This window comes from Lynx canadensis, chromosome D1, assembly GCF_007474595.2.
Source record: "Lynx canadensis isolate LIC74 chromosome D1, mLynCan4.pri.v2, whole genome shotgun sequence".
NCBI lineage: Eukaryota > Metazoa > Chordata > Mammalia > Carnivora > Felidae > Lynx > Lynx canadensis.
Genome location: NC_044312.2, coordinates 8,757,198 through 8,775,815, shown reverse-complemented (window position 1 = coordinate 8,775,815; position 18,618 = coordinate 8,757,198). Strand labels below are relative to the sequence as shown.

Sequence of the window (18,618 nt, the reverse complement as noted above, 5' to 3'; positions counted from 1 at the left end):
AGCAGTTGAATGAAACAGCATCCCAGGCTTTTTGGTATTCAGGTACCTTTTGTGTACAGAGTAGTTTTAAAACGTACTCTTGTTTGTAAACTGAAATGCCTGTCAAAGAAAGTTCTGACATCTTTTCCTTATAACATACTAACTGATCCTTGACTTAAGTACCAATTTTATGAAAAGCTGCTAGTGTTTGATAGAATTTACTGCCACTAAGCACAAGAAAGCATGCTTTGCATTCTCAGAGGGAAAGTACTTTCTTAGTGCTGTGAGGGAGAAATTTCTGGAACATATGAAAATATCTGTTCTAATTATGAGATAGCTTATATGTTCCGTTCAGTTTAGCTGTGTTATCTATTACAGTGAGAGTCTACTGTTGGAGCTTTGTGATAGTCCTCCCAACTAATGACCAAGACCGTTTTATAAGTACTTCCTTGGGTTTAGATACTTCTTTTGTGTGTTTTCAGTTTTATTTGATATCTTTTTAACTGTTTTCTTTCAAAAGTTGAATGTGCTTTTGGACAGGTTAGACAGTGACTGCAGAATCATCAATTACCAAACATCTGATGTTAACCAGACTGGAATCATTTCTTCATAAAATTATTCTTGACAGGGTCGCTGGAGGTAGCAGATAACTTAAGTCACTGCCTTTAGCTTACTGCATTGAGAACTGTATAATTCACAGGTATAATACGATATTTCTTAATTTTCTAACTAGAAATTATCTGATGATATTTTTTAACTTTAGCATATCCAGAAATTGTAGATAGAACTGCCTTTATTCAGGTATGATTCTTTTGTTCTTTTCAGTGTACGATTGTATAATTATTGCCTGAATCAAACTAGTCAAGCCACTGGAGTGCCCAGTCAGGATATTGGTAACCTGGCTCATTGTTGAATCAGTAAACAAACTAACATATAAAGCATAACACATTGTAATCACTACACATATAAATCTCCTTGAGTAGCTTATATATATGGTCAGCATTCTTATCTGATTCAAGATGGCCCAAACCAATTTTAGTTGGCAATTAAGATATACAGTATTTTTAAGTCAATAGGCCACACAAGTGACTAAATTGGTTTCTCCAGTCCTTAGTTGGAATCTCTCTGTTCCTACTGATTATTTCATAATCAAGTAGATTTGTTCTCAAAGACTTGCCGTTTTCACTGGAGTGTTTGTAGTTCTAAAACTCAGGTTTTTCTCCCCTCGGGCCTACATCATTGTGTATCATTTGTATGTAAACTGGTTTTTTTTTTTTTTAACTCTCAGAGTTAAAATGTGTGATCTTGTTCTCTCCTTCCTTGTAATGTCTTGTCAAGGACAAGACTTGTCAAGACTTTCCTAAGTGAATTCCTAATAGATGTTAAGCGTCTTCTGTCAAGGCTCTAAAGAAGTTATGTAGTTCAGTCCCGTTTTTGGAAGTAATGTCTCTTTGTGTATGATCGTGTGCTGTTAGTGTAACTGTTCATTAGTGTCCTTCTCGGTCCTTCACTCTCTCCTTCCATATTGCTGTTCTGTCTTTGCTTATGTAATGTTTATGTTTTCATTACTCTGTGTCTTTTTTAAGTTTTATTTCTTTATTTTGAGAGCGAGAGAGAGAGAATGCAAGTGGGGGAGGGATAGGGAGAGAGGCACAGAGAGAGAATCCCAATCATGCTCTGTGCTGTCAGTGCAGAGCCCGATGTGGACTTGAACTCACAAACAGTGAGATCATGACCTGAGCTGAAACCGAGAGTCAGATGCTGAACTGACTGAGCCATCAAGGCACCCCTCCTTGCTCTTTAAATATTAACACTGATGATACAAGACTGCTGTTACACCACTTGTGCTGCATGTTCCAGTCAGCATTTTGGTAATTTAAAAGTTCTCCGTTGTGTATTTCTTGTTTTTAAGGCCTTGCTCACGCTATTTATCCAACCATTCGTTCATGTACTTACTCTACAAACCCTTGTCCTAGCTTAGTTCATTTTGATCCTGCCATTAACATTATCACTAGGCTCCGTTCTATAATTCCAAGTCAGGATTCAAACTGTATAACATGAGCTACATGATGCATCTCTAATGTTAATGTGAAGTGGACATGATCGCACATACTGCGTACAGCCACATCATGTTAGAATCTGTATGCAGTTTTCTTTGGTAATTTGGATGTGATTTTTTTCCTAGATGATGACTATTGAAGTGTAATAGTGCTTTCCCATGTTTTATCCTATCAGTAAGACAGATTATTGCTTCAGACTACGTTTCCTAAAGATGTGCTTTCAATGTTGACACATCTGAGATAGTCATGAGCGCCTGATGGACGTATTTTTATTGCTGACTAAGATAAAATTTTGATGTCGATAGTGGTTTTGTGGCTTCATTTCAATAGTCATCTCTTTTTGTTCTGAAGTGTTTCTGGACTGATTTATTCTGTTAAGACTCACCAGGGTTACTTTGACACAGGCAATATAGAGAGTTCCAACCTGAGATTCCATCAACCAGGTAGGGTTAACAGATGTCAGAACTTGAAAGCTAGGTTAATGAGTTGGGCTGCTTCTTTCGACAGTGCCCATGCCGTGTGTGATCATTGGCATGTACGTTGGAAAGACTGATTTGATGGAAGTTAGAAGCTGGTGGTATAGATTGAAGAAGGGAGAGCAAGGAAGTTAAGAAAGAGTTCGGTTAGGAGTTCGTTACAAACCGTAGGAGAGGGTGTGAGTATCTAGACTCAGAAGATTTTATTTTTAGTTTGAATATCCTTAGAAGGTAAGATGTGGTTCTATGTGGAGACCAAAGAGGGAAGAGTCAAAAGTATGGGCCCTTATGCATTGCTGATGGGAATGTATAATCATACCACCACTGTGGAAAAGAGTTTGGCAGTTGCTCGATAATTTAAACATGGCATTGCTGTATGATCCAGAAGCTCCCTTCCTGGGTTTATACTCAAAAAAAGAAAAAACCTAAAAAAACAGATGTTCAAGTATAATATGTACATGAATTTTTAGAGCACCGCTATTCACAGTAGACATAAGGTGGAAACAGCCCTAATGAACATCAACTAATAACTAATGAATGGATAAATACGTGTGATCCGTCCATACAATGGAATGTTATTCATCAATATGAAGGAATGAAGTACCGATAGATGCTACAATGTGGATGAACCTGAAAAACATTATGCCAAGTGAAAGAGGCCAGTCACAAAAGGCCTTGTGTCATATGATAGGAAATGTCTCAAACAGGCAAGTCCATGGAGACAGGAAGATGTTAGTCGCTGCCAGGGACTGACTAGAGTGGGGAACGGGCAGCGACTGCTTAATAGGCACAGGTGTTCCTTTGGGGATGATGAGGATACTGAGAACTGGACAGTGGTGATGGCTGCACAACACTGCGAATATAGTTAATGCCACTGGATTATACCTTATTACAGTGGTTTAATTGATAACTTTTATTTTATGTGTGTTTTCCCGTAATTAAAAAAAAAAACTAAAAATTAAGCTGTAAACATGTAAAAGAAAGTAACACTAGGACACAAATCACACAGATTTAAATGCTTTCAGGTCGCTGAGAGGTGCAGTAAACAGAGAGGGGGAAAAGTGGAAAGAGAGGGAATGTGGTGAACTGGATATTCAAAACTAAATGTTTTTGAGGCCTCTGGGTGGGCCAAATAAAATACGATTGTGGGCTGTGGTTTTCAACCTCTGCTGCAAACGGAACTGAGCAAAAAATGATGGGTGATGTCAAGAACCTAGCTGACGGTTTAACTAGACTGAGAGTTTCACCAGAGGAGAGGATTGCTTACCCCATTTCTTCGCATTTAGCAGCAGGCCTACCCGACACATACAGAGGCTTAGCAGACATTTGTTGGATGAAAAATAAAACTGAATAAATAAATAGAGTCTGGGTGCTAAGTTAGTATTTTTTTTTTCTTAGCTCTATCTCTGTCTCACCCCCATAACTAATTAATCACTTTGCAGATTTCAACAATGTGTATTTTTAATATCTCTCTAATACGTTTTTTTCCTGTATCTTCTGTCCTTTCCTCACTGCCAAATCTGGTCCATGACCTTTCTTGCCTTAGATCACTGCAGTGAATTCCTGAAGGTCTCCCTTCCTCTAAGCTTGCCCTCGTCTCTTTTCTTCAGGAAATTACAAGACACGATGTCTCGCTTGACACTTCTTAGTGCTTTCACATAAAGTCAAATGTGATAGAAACATCCAGTATGTGGCCCTTTCCTCATCCACTGCTGCTCCTCTTCAGGCCTGTGTCACCCATCTTCCTGAACTTCCCCCGGTCACTCGCAGCATCCGGCACGTGTGCTGTGCTCTTTCTGCATAGCCTGCCCATCAGCCTTCATCCGTCCGTCCATCCTTTAAGACTGGTTCCTCCAAGAAACTTCTCTAAGCAGCCCGGTCTCACTTAGGGGCTCTTATGGTTGCTCCTCTCGGTGCCCCCGTACTATGAAGTTCTCTAGTGGCACTTACCAATCTAGTTTATCATTGTTTACTTGTCTGATGTATCTGTAGCACTAACTCCCTGACTCTAAGGACCATGCCTACCTCCAGCACCTGGTCCATGGCAGGCACCCACCAAAGGCGACCCTTATCACTGTAATAATTAATTTGTCATGTGGTGATCATAGACCCAATACATGTTGAATGAGAATATTTAAGAGGTACAAGGCAGGATATAAGTCCTAGATATCAGATAAGAGATACCAATGAAGAATTCAACTGAATAAAATTTTCATGGAAGAGATGGCATTTGGAGTGAGTGGTGACCATGTGCTAGGCTTTGAGGTTATCAAGATCCTATCTAGTACTTGTCATCATAATCACTAATTACTGGTTATAAACATAGAAATATTCAAGAAGTATTCTGAATTTTAGTTTATTTTCTTCTGTGATTAAGGATGAAGCACGACCTCCTCTAAAACTGTACCTAAAAGTAAACTCACTTTTACAATGAGCCCTAGTAATAAGTATTAAGAGGTATTACGGTGACCCAAGTTTCATGAAAGCTATTATCTAATTTTAGTAAAAAAATCACTAAGGTTAAAAAATTCCTTTTTGCCTTTTAGAAATGGATTCACAAACCTATTTGAAAATGGAATGTTAATACATACGTAAGAAGCCGGCAGCAGGTTAATTCTTAGACTCAGCTTGTATTTGTTAGATCATTTTAGAGTTCTGTTAATTATAACTTGTAAATCCTAATCAGGCTATATTAAGAGGCTAAATAGAAGGTTACAGTCTTGCCCTCCTCCCCATTTCCATACTCTTAAAGACTAAAATAAACACATCTACATTGCACTCAGAATAAAAATAAACACTTCAGACTCACATAATTGAGAAATACATTTTTAAGTAGGAAACACTGATTAAGATTGTAGTTTTAAAAACACAAAGGTTATTTGTGCTTTTGTTTCCTTCTGGGACAGATTTTTTTCATTTTAAATTATGTGAGTACTGAGATGTTTATCTTTACCCTAGACTACTGCATAAATGTTGGTTGTATTTTTTTTCTTTTTAACCAACGCTTAGCTTGCTAAAGTCATGAGGTATCTCGTGCCATACTTATATGTGGATCTTCAAAATGACAGACCGCAGACGTGTACGTGGATAAATCCACACTGAAAAAGAAAAATATTTTAACTTCATTGTGGATTCTCCACACCACTGTCAAATCTACTCATTTGAAAGTATTATTGTAAGGTGGAAAAAGAATTATTACATGTGACAATCCTTTGGAGTTGCTTTAAAATGCAAAACATTTTTTTAGTGCCCTAATTAAATTTTGGTCTACACTAATCCCAAACAAACAGACAATTCTAATTCCCTAAGTGTTTCAGATTAGTCTTTATTTATAAGTATTTAAATGTTTTAGAACTAGGGCACCTGGGTATCTCAGTCGGGTAAGTGTCTGACTTAGACTCAGATCATGACCTCATGGTTCGCTGGTTCCGGCCACATTTGGGCTCTCTGCTGACAGCACAGAGCCTGCTTTGGATCCTCTGTCTCTCTCTCTCTCTCTCAAAAACAAATGGACATTTAAAAAGATAAATAAGTAAAACTAAATGTTTTAGAACTATTGTTTAAATCGGGGGTCATCGAACTATGACCCAGATAAGCAGATCACAGCCTCACCTGTTGGTGTAGGTATTGTCTGTGGCTGATTCTGAGACACAATGGCAGAGAGTTGAGCCCGCAAAGCCTAAACTATTTACTGTTGGAACCTTTGAGTAGTAGTTTGAACATCCCTATTTTCAGCCATACTGCTATCTAATGGTTTATAATTATAATTGAAAAGCAGTTAGTTATTAAACCTAAAACTAAAACGCCACAGGTGAGTTTTCTCCTGGAGAAGAGCTTCTGTCGGGCACTAACAGAACTACAGCTACGTAGAATGCGGTGTTAACCGTCCCTTCATCTGTCCAGGGCTTGCTAGCCTTGTCCTTGCTCAATTCTCATAACAGCAAGTGAAGTTTCATTCTTTTTTTGTTGTAAACTTGAAAATCACTACATAATAGAGGATGATAAAAGATGCCATTATGTCTCCTCCCACTCCCCATCCCAAAAGAATTTGAAATAGAAAGGATTTTTTTCTATGATGGTGAATATGGGCCTTTTCTCACTGCCTAATTTCAGTCTATAACATTAAACATAGAAGCTTCCTTTTCCTTTTCTTTCAAAGGTCTTTGGTGTACTTGCTTTGTTCCTCACACGTGTCTTTAAATTACACATGGTATGTGCTTAAATAGTAATAAGTGAGCATAATGGAATTCACTTCTTCGGAGAGGTAACAGTGGCCCGAAAATGGCAGGAAAAGATGGAATAGCTCTCAGAAGCTCACCTTACCTGAAATGTAGATATAGATGCTACTAATACTTACTTACTTTGAACACAGAGTTGTAGAATTTTCTAATGTTAGAACCAGAATGTGTTACAGGGTCTTGGACCGCATTGGTTCTCAAACTTCGGTGTGCATTAGAATTATCTGAAGACCTTGCTAAAATACAGAATGCTGAGCCAACCCCCTCCCCCAAGCTTCTGTTTGAGTAAGTCTGAGGTGGTCCTGAGAGTTTGCATTTTTAAGAGGCCGATGCTGCTTGCCGGCCTCACACTTTGAGGACAGCTGTAGCAGAGGAAGGGACGGCTGACCACTTGGACATTCTCTCAGAGCGTACTCGGGTTTTTAGTGTACCCAGGAGAGCTCAGGCGCCGTGAGCCACACTGTCCCAACCCAAGAAATGTGGATAACCCAGAATCCCCACCTATGCTGGCCACCACATGGACCAGATACTCAGGATGACAGGACATGGCCTCTTCCACCTGATACTTTGATGGGAGACCCTGACAAATTCTTGTTCTCTGAGCTCCTTTTTAAAATTAAACTAATAAGGAAGTGTTTTTTCAGTTCTCAGTGCTATTTTTGTTATTACTGTTTTTTGGTTTCTATTTTATTTGAGTTCCAACTTGTTTCCCTGAGGTGACTCTCAAGTATGCTTATCCCTGTATTTATAAACTGTAGGTTAGGGTTGCTTGCTAACCATATCCATTATCTATTTCCTTCTCATCAGTAATCTTAATTCCACCTTTTGAGTACAGGTTTTTATACTTAGTCCCATATACAAATTATAAAAACAATTTAAGGGTCTTTCACTCCAACTGACTTTATTTTACAGATGAGGAAACTGAGGCAACCACATAACTCCCCATGTTACACTACTTAGCAGAAAAGCTTGGATTAGCCCACTTCTTCCCCCACCCCCATTAAGTCCTAAACTGCTGAGCTCAGTTACCATGGGTGGATGAGGGATGAGTCAACGTGAATGAAAGACTACATGGAATTTTTTTAAGTACATGTTTTGAAACCATGCTTACTTGTAAATCCCTTTCACTTAGCAGCTGTGTTTTTTAACTGCCCTGAACATCAGCTTCCAAATCTGTAAAATGAGGGATAATAACACCTGCCTTCAGGGCTGATTGTTTCTCAACTCTTCCTGCCTTTCCTCTTAAAGTCGCCTTCTAGGGTTTAGCTGCTAACAAATAACCAGAACCAGCCTTTAAGTCTTTACTTTTCATTCCTTAACTCCTCATGCCCCAGGCCACTTGAGTTCCGCAGAACCTTACTGTTCGTTCTCCTGGAACTGTTTTCTTGAAAGTCCTAATGAGCAACTGATTTTTTTTCCCAGACATCTTTTCAAGCTTCAGCCGGTTATCCTTTCTACCAGTGTCAGCACCCCAGACCTCCTCTGCTTTTCATTCTTCTTCCTCTGCTACTTTTCACCAGCCTCCGTCTCCTTCGCAGATTCTCCTTTCCTCACCACCTCAAATCACCTCTTTTCTCAGGGAACTGTTTCTGCCTTTTTTTTCTTTTTTTTCATATACTGTGCTCCTTCCCTAGGCAGTTCTAGCACTCCCATAGTATTATTTATGCACATGTCTTTATATGATCACCAGTTCTACATCTCATTCTGACCCCTCTTCTGAGTGCTAGCTGTCTGCCGCATTTCCCCATGCCATCTGGTCCACTGATAATTTCGAACAAAGTTTATTTGAAACTGAGCTCAGTTCTTCTTCCCCAGCCTCAATAGACTTTCTCTCTTGTGTTCTTCATGTTTATACTTGCTAAAATGTATATGGAAAGGCAAAGGACTCAGATTATCCAAAGCAATCTCAAAACAGAAAAAGTTGGTAGAGTTATACTACCTAATTTCATGATTTACTACAAAGATAAAACAGTAAGACGTTGTGTTTCTGGCATAAAAATTAACGAATAGATCAGTGGAACAGAACAGAGAGCCCAGAAATAGACCCATGCTTTATACTCATGTCATTTTTAACAGAGGTGCCAAAGCAATCCATAGAAGAGTCTTTTGTGCACATAGTGCTGAATAATAAGGTGTCCATATAGAAAAGCAAAATGAACCTTAGCCCCTGCCTTCTACTGTGAAGAAGTTTTTTTTGACATAGATCATATATTTAGAAGTAAAAACTAAAATTATACAGATTTTAGTGGAAAAAATTAGAGAATATCTTTTATAACCACTTGGGAGGAGGTGAGGATTTCTTAGAAAGGTCACAAAGAATAAATACCATTCAAAAATGATAAATTAGACTTCATCAAAATTTTAAAACTACATCAAAAACGCAATTAAGAAAACGTACAGGCAACAGGCAAGGAAAAAAAAAAATATTTGCAAAACATACCTGACAAAGGACTTTTATCCAGGATATGTAAAAAAAATTCCTATAACTCATCCATAAAAAGATACCTAACCCAATTTTTCTAAATAGGCAAAATATTTGAAGATAATTCACAAATGAAGATGCACAAATGACCAAAAAGAACATGAGTCAACATCATTAGTCATCATAGAAGTGCAAATTAAAATCTTAATGAGATGCTACTATGTATCCACTGGAATGGCCAAAATTTGAAAGAGTGACAACACCACATGTTGGCAGGGCTGTGGAGCAACCGACCTCTCCGGAAATATTCTTGGCAATAAAAATTGGGGTGACCACTTTGGAAAACTGGCACTTTTTTCTAAAATTAAACATCCACCGGGGCACCTGGTGGCCCAGTCAGTTAAGCATCCGACTTTGGCTCAGGTCATGATCTCACAGTTTGTGAGTTTGAGCCCCACGTTGGGCTCTGTGCTGCCAGCTCAGAGCTCGGGGCCTGCTTCGGATTCTGTGTCTCCCTCTCTCTCTGCCCCTCCCCTGCTCGTGCTGTCTCACGCTCGCTCTCTCTCTCGCTCTCTCTCAAAAATAAATAAAAACATTAATAAAATTTGTTTAATTAAACATCTACCTACTCTGTGACCCAACAATTCCATTCTGAGGTATTTATTCAAAAGAAATTAAAACATAGGCCACAAAAAGACCAGGACAATGTTTAATTTATATAATAGCTGAAAACTGGAAAGAGTCCAGGTCTGTCAATAGGAGAATGGGTAAACAAACTTTGATATATTTATGTCATGGAATACTATTCAACCATATTAAAGCAATAGATTACTGGTTAATGTAAAAAAAGTATGCTAACTAAAAAATATCTTACACAAAGAAGTACATATGGTAGCTCCATGTGAAATTGCAAAACAGGCAAAACTCGTCTTCATTGGGGAAAAAAAAAATGTCATAATAGTGGTTGCCTTGAGGGTGATGGGGTGGGGATAGACTGTTGTAAGGAATTTGTGAGACTTAGGGGCTAAACAAGGAAAAAGATCTCATTGGGCAGGGTTGCATCAGAAAGGAAGCCCCTCATAACATGCGACTGTCTTGAGGTTTGGGGCCTAAAGACCACCAACCAGAAGGAGAGGAGGGCAAAGGAGCTCCTGAGGTGGCGGAGACCATAGAGTGTCTCTGGGGATTCCTTGTCCAGGGATGCAGGTCCCTGGTGCAGCAGGGAATCTCTGGATCAGAGAACTCTGAAGGGAAGTCTTAGAGTCTTAGAATCATTAGACTCTATCTTACCAAGGCTAGCCAATATTGGGTGTAGTTACGTGGCATATGCAAAGCACGCAAGCTACAAGTGGCTAAGAATCTGCTTGTTTGGACTATTTTTTAAATAATCAAGTGTATAAAAATTTCAGTTTGGTGCCAGTAGACTTTTGAGCTGATGGGTCTCAGCCTGCAGTGAAGAAATAAACAACCCAAAAGCCAATACATAGAAGCCATCTTCAGTTAATATATAAAACATCTGAGAAGGTACAAGAGGAAATATTTTGGTGTGACGATAATGTTCTCATCTTGGTAAGGTTTAGACTACACAGGTGAATACATTTTTCAGAACTCAGTGAATATACACCTAAGGTTTGTGCATTTCATTGTGCATTCATGTTTTTTAAATTGTTAGTAAATGTTGAACCCTAGTCAGTGACCTCCATGCCAGAGTACTTAAGGGGAGACATACTGCTGTGTTCAGTTAACACTGAAAGGCCAAAAATGGAACGGATTATTAAACAGATAGAAGGATGGGTAGTTCGATGGATGCATGATAAAGCAGGTGCAGTAAATTTTCATGGTAGAATCTATATCATACAACTTACACTTTGCTTTATGTTTGAAAAATTTTCATAATGAAATGTAAAAGACCACTGTGTTAGAGAGAGACTGAGGGACCAGTTAGGAAACTATGTCATGGCGTTAAAAAGATACAGAGAGCTTTATTTATTTATTTATTTTTGACAACCAGAAGCTATAATTTTATAGAACTCCATCCTATATTTGATCATTTGACTAAACATCTGTGGTGTTTGATCTGTGACAGGGAAAGCCCTTCTGCCAGCGTGGACACGTGTACATTTCTCTCATCGTTCGTGTGCTCCAGTAGGACCTTGCTAATTGATGGCCGGGTAGAACTCAAAAGAGGCCTGCAGAGACAGGAGCGACATCTTTTCCTGTTCAATGATCTGTTTGTTGTGGCCAAAATCAAGTAAGTACACCATGAGCTCTCTCCCAGTTACCCTTATACAATTGCATTCCCACTAACAGGGTAGCCTTTCCGTCCAGTGCTTACTGTAAGGAATGTCTGGCTTCTGTTACCAGAGCTAATATTTGAAGTAACTTTTATGTTTTTTTTGTTTTATTTTTGCAAAGAAAAAGTTTCGGTTGTTTATTCATTCAACAAGTGTTCATTTTAGGCCCCACTCAGTGCCATGTTCTGAACACATACAGGGAATACGGTGAAGAATGGGACAGGTATGGTCCCTGCGTTTTTGGCGCTTTTGTTCTAACATGTGGAGGAGTTGCAGATTGTGGTTAGTGCTGTGAAGAAAATAGGGTGCTGGGTGAGGTAAAATACAGGATATATGTTGGTAGGTACAGTCGGGGGAAAAAATCATCTAGGGCTGAAAAGCAACCAGCCATTCAGGTGGTAGAAGGAGGAGCCTTCTGGGAGAGGCAAGAGCAGGGGGTGGGAAGAGGTTGGCCCCTTGTCGGAGCTAAAGAAAAGCTGAGCATAATGGGCAGGAGACTGTGAACTGAGATTGGAGAAATCGATGAGGACCAGGTTATCGGGACCCTCTTGGGCTGTATTAATGATCTATTCCCATGTAACAAGTCACCCGAAACCTGTTTATACCTGCACACATCTCGGACTCAGGAAGACTCACGTCATCCTTAGCACTCTCCTACTGAGGAGGGGCTTGGCTGGTGGTTCTGGCTCAAAGTCCCCTTGAGGTCGCAGTCAAGCTGTTGACCAGGCTAGAATCATCTGACATCCTGATGGCAGCTGGCGAATCCACTTCCCAACTCGCTCGTGTGGACGCTGGCAGGCCTCAGTTCCTCCCTGGCTGTTGGCCAGACTCTGCAGGTTCTGGCCACGTGGGTGTCTCCACAGGGCTGCTCGTAACAGGGTATCGCTTCCTTCAAAGGAGGGCGGGACACAGTGTAAGCACGTGAGAGAACACCCAAACTAGAAGCCACGGTCTTTCATAACCCGATCCTGGAAGCGGTGTGCTGTCATTTCTGACGTGCTGTTGGCCACACAGACCCTCGGAAGTGCAGCATGGAAGATATCCGTGCGACAGTGTGGATGCCAGGAAGCCAGGATCACTGGCGGCCTCTCGGAGGCCAGCTGCAACAGAGGCTGTGATAAGGAGTTTGGGTTTATTCTAAGGGATTTCAGTTAGAGGAGTTCATATTTTTAAGCTATTGTTTCTGAAAGGGCACCTGGGTGGCTCAGTCCGTTAAGCATCCGACTCTCGGTTTAGCTCAGGTCATGATTTGTGAGTTGGAGCCCCGTGTCGGGCTCGACACTGGCAGTGTGGAGCCTGCTTGGGATGTATTCTCTCTCTCTCTCTCTCTCTCTCTCTCTGTCTCTCCCCCTCTCTCCCTCCGTCCTTCTCTCCCTCTCTCTCTAAAAATAAATAAACTTAATTAAAAAAAAAAAAGATCTTGTTTCTGGCTGTGATAGGTAACGGGTTAGAGGGTAAGCGTGAGAAGAGAAGCAAGCAGACTGGACAGGAGGTTCTAATAGTCCTGATGAAACGTAGTGAGGGTTTATGTGGGGAAGTGGCACTTAAATGAAGGATACACACATACTTGGAATGTATGTCACAGGTAGCCAGAAGAATTGACTTTCTGCTCAATACTCAGTGCCCCTGCGACCTGGTGGTTGCTCCTTGCTCCATCCTCCATTCTCATTGTTTACCGAACCTAATAAAAGATCAGAGTGTTTCAGTAAATCCAGTAACATTAACAAGATTTTAGTCACCAGAGAACAGTAAATACTTTTTTCTACTGTTGTCACTCGCACACCTAAGTTACGCCATGTCGTAAAGAAGACGCGGACAAGGCTCAATACTAATTTTGCAAAGCAGTGTATTTAGTCTGAGTGGTGCTAACAACAATAGAGACCTCACATTTATTTGGATCTTATTGTATAATAGGGATTTTTCTAGAGACTTTAACCTGTATAACTGTTCTGTCAGGCAGATGCTATTTTTTTTCTTTTTAAAGAAGAAATTGATACTCAGAGAAGTTAAGTGACTCCAGCAAGATCACAGTTAGTAATTAGTTGAGCCCACATTTGAACCTAGGTCTGTGCTTTTTTTTTTTTTTTTTTTTTTTTTTTTTTTTTTTTTTTTTTTTTTTTTTTTTTTTTTTTAAGTAGTTCTCCACATCCAGCATGGAACCTAATGCACGGCTCACACCCACAAACCTGAGATCTAGACCCGAGTTTCGAGTCAGACACTTAACCGACTGAGCCGCCCAGATGCCCCCAGAGTGCTTTTAACCAGTATGTGTTCTGCTGTCTCGCTAGAATGCTTAGTGAGCCATTGATATTTTCTTTTGAAAGTTAGAGGCAAGGATAAAGATAAGAAAACTGTTTCGGAATGTGCTTCAGAATGTATTTTTTTATTATTACGGGAAGAACACTTAACAGGAAATCCTCTTAACAAATGTTTAAGTGTACAAGACAGTATTGTTAACTAATAGGCACAGTGTTGTAGAGCAGATCTCTAGAATGTATTCATCTTGCATAATTGAAACTTTATACTTGTTAATTAGCAAAACTCTTCATTTTCTCTCTCCCCTCAGCCCTTGGCAACCAACATTCCACTCTGATTCTATGGGTTTGACTATTTTATATACCTCATGTAAGTGGCATCACACAGTATTTGTACTTCTGTGACTGGTTTATTTCATTAGCACAATGTCCGCTAGGTTAATGCGCATTGTTGCATATTGCAGAATTTCCTTCTTTTAAAAGTCTGCTGAATAATATTCCATTGTATGTATATACCACATTTTCTTTATCCATTCATTTACCAGTGGACATTTAGGCTCTTTCCACACCTTGGCTATTGTAAATAGTGCAGCACTGAACATGAGTGTTAATATTTCTTCAACATCTTGATTTCACTTCTTTGATAAATACCTAGAAGTGGGATTTCTGGATCTGCTTTTATTTTTTTTTGAGGAACCTCCATACCGTTTTCCATAGTGGCCGCACTATTTTACATTCCCACCAACAATGCACAAGGGTTGGAGTGTCTCCATGTCCTTACCGACGCTCGTCTTTTTGTCGTTTTCGTTTGTTTTGTTTTTTTGGTTTCTTTTTTTTATTTTTTTTTAAATTTTTTTAACGTTTATTTATTTTTGAGACAGAGAGAGACAGAGCATGAACGGGGGAGGGGCAGAGAGAGAGGGAGACACAGAATCTGAAACAGGCTCCAGGCTCTGAGCCATCAGCACAGAGCCCGATGCGAGGCTCGAACTCACAGACCGCGAGATCGTGACCTGAGCCGAAGTCGGCCACTTAACCAACTGAGCCACCCAGGTGCCCCATTGGTTTCTTTTTTTTAAATAAAAGCCCTCCTGACCAGCAGTAGCTCAGGTCTTAACAAAATTAGTAAGGTTGAAATCTTACCACATATTTTTTATGATGACAGAGGAATGAAACTCAAAATTAGCAAAGCTTAAAACATTTTTTGAACACAAGTAATGCCTACAGATGTTGTTTTGGAAGTGGATTTGTTGTTACAGATAGCAATATAGCAGTATACAGAAAGGAAAGTCTGTCCATGGAAGCCTCTGTATTAGGTCCATTTGAAGCTATGTGCTGTCAAATGAGGAACAAATCATTATTTTTTTAATGTACACTAGTTGCCGTTTCATTACATAAAATGTATTGGATGGGTTCTGTATGCTAGATACTATAACAGAGTCACAAAGATCTTATTACATTTTCCTAACAATCCTGCAAGATAAGAGTTGTTTTAGCTTATGAATACTGAGACTCAGGGGGGTTTGTCCCAAAGTCATGTAACAGGAGTTGTGGTGGACTGGGATTTTAATCTAGGCCTTATTTCCAGTGGGTGGCCCTTTGTACTGTTCCCCATTTTACTCATTATGTGCATGGTTTTGTGCTCAGCCTGCAGAGAGATAAGCAAACAACAAAAACCTATTACAGTAATCCATTTCCTATACTTTAGGATCTTAGAGACTATTTACTTATAGCATGTATTCAGTTCTTGTGAAGGAAAGTATTTTCCTTCACCTTTTTTGGATGTTTTTTCCTCAACAATTATGATAATATTTAGAGTAGAAGACTTGTTTTCTTACCTGTCACTTACTGTTCTGGTTATTGCTAATGTAGACATTATGTGGTTTTACGTAACCTATATAGTGTTTTGCTGAAAAAATTTTTATATTGTTTCTTTACCACTAGAAAATTGCTGTTTTAAATATACTGCCAAATCTGTGCCCATCATCTACTTGTATAGCTGACTTTTTATTTTGATTGTCCCTTTCTCACATAAGATATACACCATGTTTTTTCACCTACTGCTTTTGGGATACCTGTTTGTGTCTACCTAAATGTTTTTATTAAGTGACAAAATCTAGTAACAGTTGATTTAATTCTGTTTTTATTTAAGAGAGTCAATTCATGAAAGATTATTTTAAGTACTTTCTACATTTATTGAGGATATTAAAAAGTGTGAGTGATCGAAGTTAATTTGGGGCGAGGGGCATGAGCCCAAGACCCTTGCCGTAGAGAGGACATAAGGATTTGAGAAGATAATCATGATTTGTGAATACTGCCACCTTGTAGAAATTCTGACCACAATTTATCATTATATGGTCATTCTCGTAGATAACATTTGATATATTCACAGATCCTTCTTAATAAGAACTTAATACTTTTTCCTGAAATAAACGGCAACCAAGAAGAACCAGCCCCTATAATACCAGATCTCTGCCACTTTTTACCCTGTGACAGAAGATGGGGTTATACCCTCAATCAATTCATTTGTTGAAATGATAGGAGTTACTTAGTGCTTAGTAAACAAATTCACTACCTCAAGTTCAATACTACTTCAGCTCATCTTCAGGCTCCATTTGGGAACTGCTTTCAGCCCTTAGGTTGATGCTGTAGAAATAAGTTCAGGTGGGGTAACTAGTTGACCAGCTGTTCCGTATTTATTTATATTTATTTAGTGAAACTAAGTGATTTTAGTGAATGCAATAATACAAATCATTTTTAATTTTTGTACTTTTACTGGCTAAGGTATTTTATTCACTTTATGCTGAATGTTGACAATGTTTACCTAAAATTACCTTGAGTTTGTGATCGTTCTTTTCCATACTCAATTAGAACAAGTATTAAAACTGAATGGGACCTTAGGGACTACTTTCATATTCCTTCAAAAGCTAAATAAAAAGCTATTTTTCTGATAGAATTATGGCTTTCCATCTTTTAAGACAGTGCTTAAAAACTTTAAAGTATTTAGAAGGAAGTTAATACTCCATTAATAACTATAGAGCAGCCATTTGGAATTTACTAAAAGGAAGTGACTAGGTACTTTGTACCTTCTTAAGCCATAGCTTTTCTCATATTAATTTCCTCTATAAATAGGGAAATAAGGATGTGTTCTATTTAGGTCACAAAGATGATGAGAAAAAAAAGTTCTGATCATGTATTCATTATCAGTAGAATTATCATCAGATTCTTGTGGAATATACCATGTTCTCTACCCCAAAATGTATTTAGTAAAACATCTCCATCTTAGACTGGAGGGGCATCTCCCTAGAATCCTGTGTGTTTCAGCAGTTTACTGGCATTCCTTCTAGTACAAAGACTGGAGCATAGAAAAACAAGGACATACATCTCTCATCTTAATAAATTTGTAGTAAGGGACTACACTGTGGAAATAAAGAATTGCTTTTTGGGTTGTTACTTTGTAAATTTTATTAGAATAGTCTAATACTATTGGAAATTGAGAGTGAAAATTTTGAAGAAACACACTATGACCCCAGAACTATCCATCTTAATATAAAAATATTATTTAATACAGGTTTTAAATATTTTGAAACTACTCCATTTATCTTTGCAGACATGAGTGGGTATGAGATTCCTCTCCACCTCTGTAGTGACAGTCCCATCAGAAAACCATGGAGGTACAGAGAGAGAAAAAACAGGCTGAAGATAGAAAAGCTGAAGGGAACTTCATGGTAAAATACTTGCATCCAGATGCTTTATAAGACTGAGAACATCCAGGGCTTTTTATAAATACATAGTTAAGAGCATTAAATTAGCTAGGAAGTCAACACTGCTCAAGTTCAGATTCTAGCTACGCTAGTTAAGCTGTGTGACTTTTGGCAAGTTACTTAGCTAAATCTCTCCATAACTCCTTTTCCTTATCTGTAAACTGTTTGAGGATTAAACTAATAATATGTGTAAAGTGTTTACCACAATGACTGGATGGCAAATGGGAAATTCTCAGTAAATAATAGCTAGTAGAATGGAAGTGATTGTTTACACTTTTAGGCAACTTCTTATTTTTTGTATCAGAAGGTAGGTAATCTTGGCACTTTATTGATTTAGGGAAAAAAATCATCGCAATGACTTTTCTTCAGGGCCGTAAATGTGAACAGCTCCCACCTGGTATCTGAAGTATCTGATATAGAGAGACCTGCATTAGAAAACACAAACTGTGTGACAGGAGATACGGAAACATACCTTTCTTTGAAAAACATGTGTACTTTCAGTTTTAGATTACCTAAATAGTCGCTCTCAAAAAATAATATTTTTTAAAAAGGAAATAAAATTTTATCTTCAGTGTCTGTTTGATTTTTAAAAATCCAAAGTTTTGGGGACTGCCTGGGTGGCTCGGTTGCTTAAGCGTCCGACTTCAGCTCAGGTCATGATCTCAGGTTCGTGAGTTCAAGCCCTGCGTCGGGCTCTGTGCTGACAGCTCAGAGCCTGGAGCCTGCTTTGGATTCTGCGTCTTCCTCTCTGTCTCTGCCCCACCCCCGCTCGCACTCTGTCTCTCAAAAATAAATAATTGTTAAAAAAAATTTTTTTAATCCAAAGATTTGTAGCAACGGGATGAAAAAAATATTGAAATGAAATATAGAAAAACGCTATTATGCCACAAGGTGCTTTTCTGTTACACTTACAGTGAGTGTGCCCCACAGGAAGTATAAATGAAGCTTTGAATCTAGGTTATCCTTCATGCGTAGTTCCTGCAAGATCCTTTTTCATTTCATAAATCCGACTGAAGAGTTTTTGGCTTTAAATATTCCATGGAGGAGTTTTAGGAATACTGCCATATGAAGTGTCTTTGATTTCATGTCAGTTTTTTTTCTGTTTCCACAAATGGCTCTGAGTGATAGGA

The 18,618-nt window shown here is 38.8% G+C and overlaps 1 protein-coding gene across 1 annotated transcript in view; it reads left to right on the top strand.

Annotated features, from left to right (window-relative positions):
• ARHGAP20 (Rho GTPase activating protein 20) overlaps positions 1–18,618 on the top strand; it is a 127,412-nt gene that overhangs the window by 65,606 nt on the left and 43,188 nt on the right. Inside the window, exon 3 of the mRNA XM_030333172.1 lies at positions 11,262–11,426. Coding sequence (XP_030189032.1) covers positions 11,262–11,426 — 165 coding nt within the window. The remainder of the gene's footprint in view (positions 1–11,261; positions 11,427–18,618) is intronic.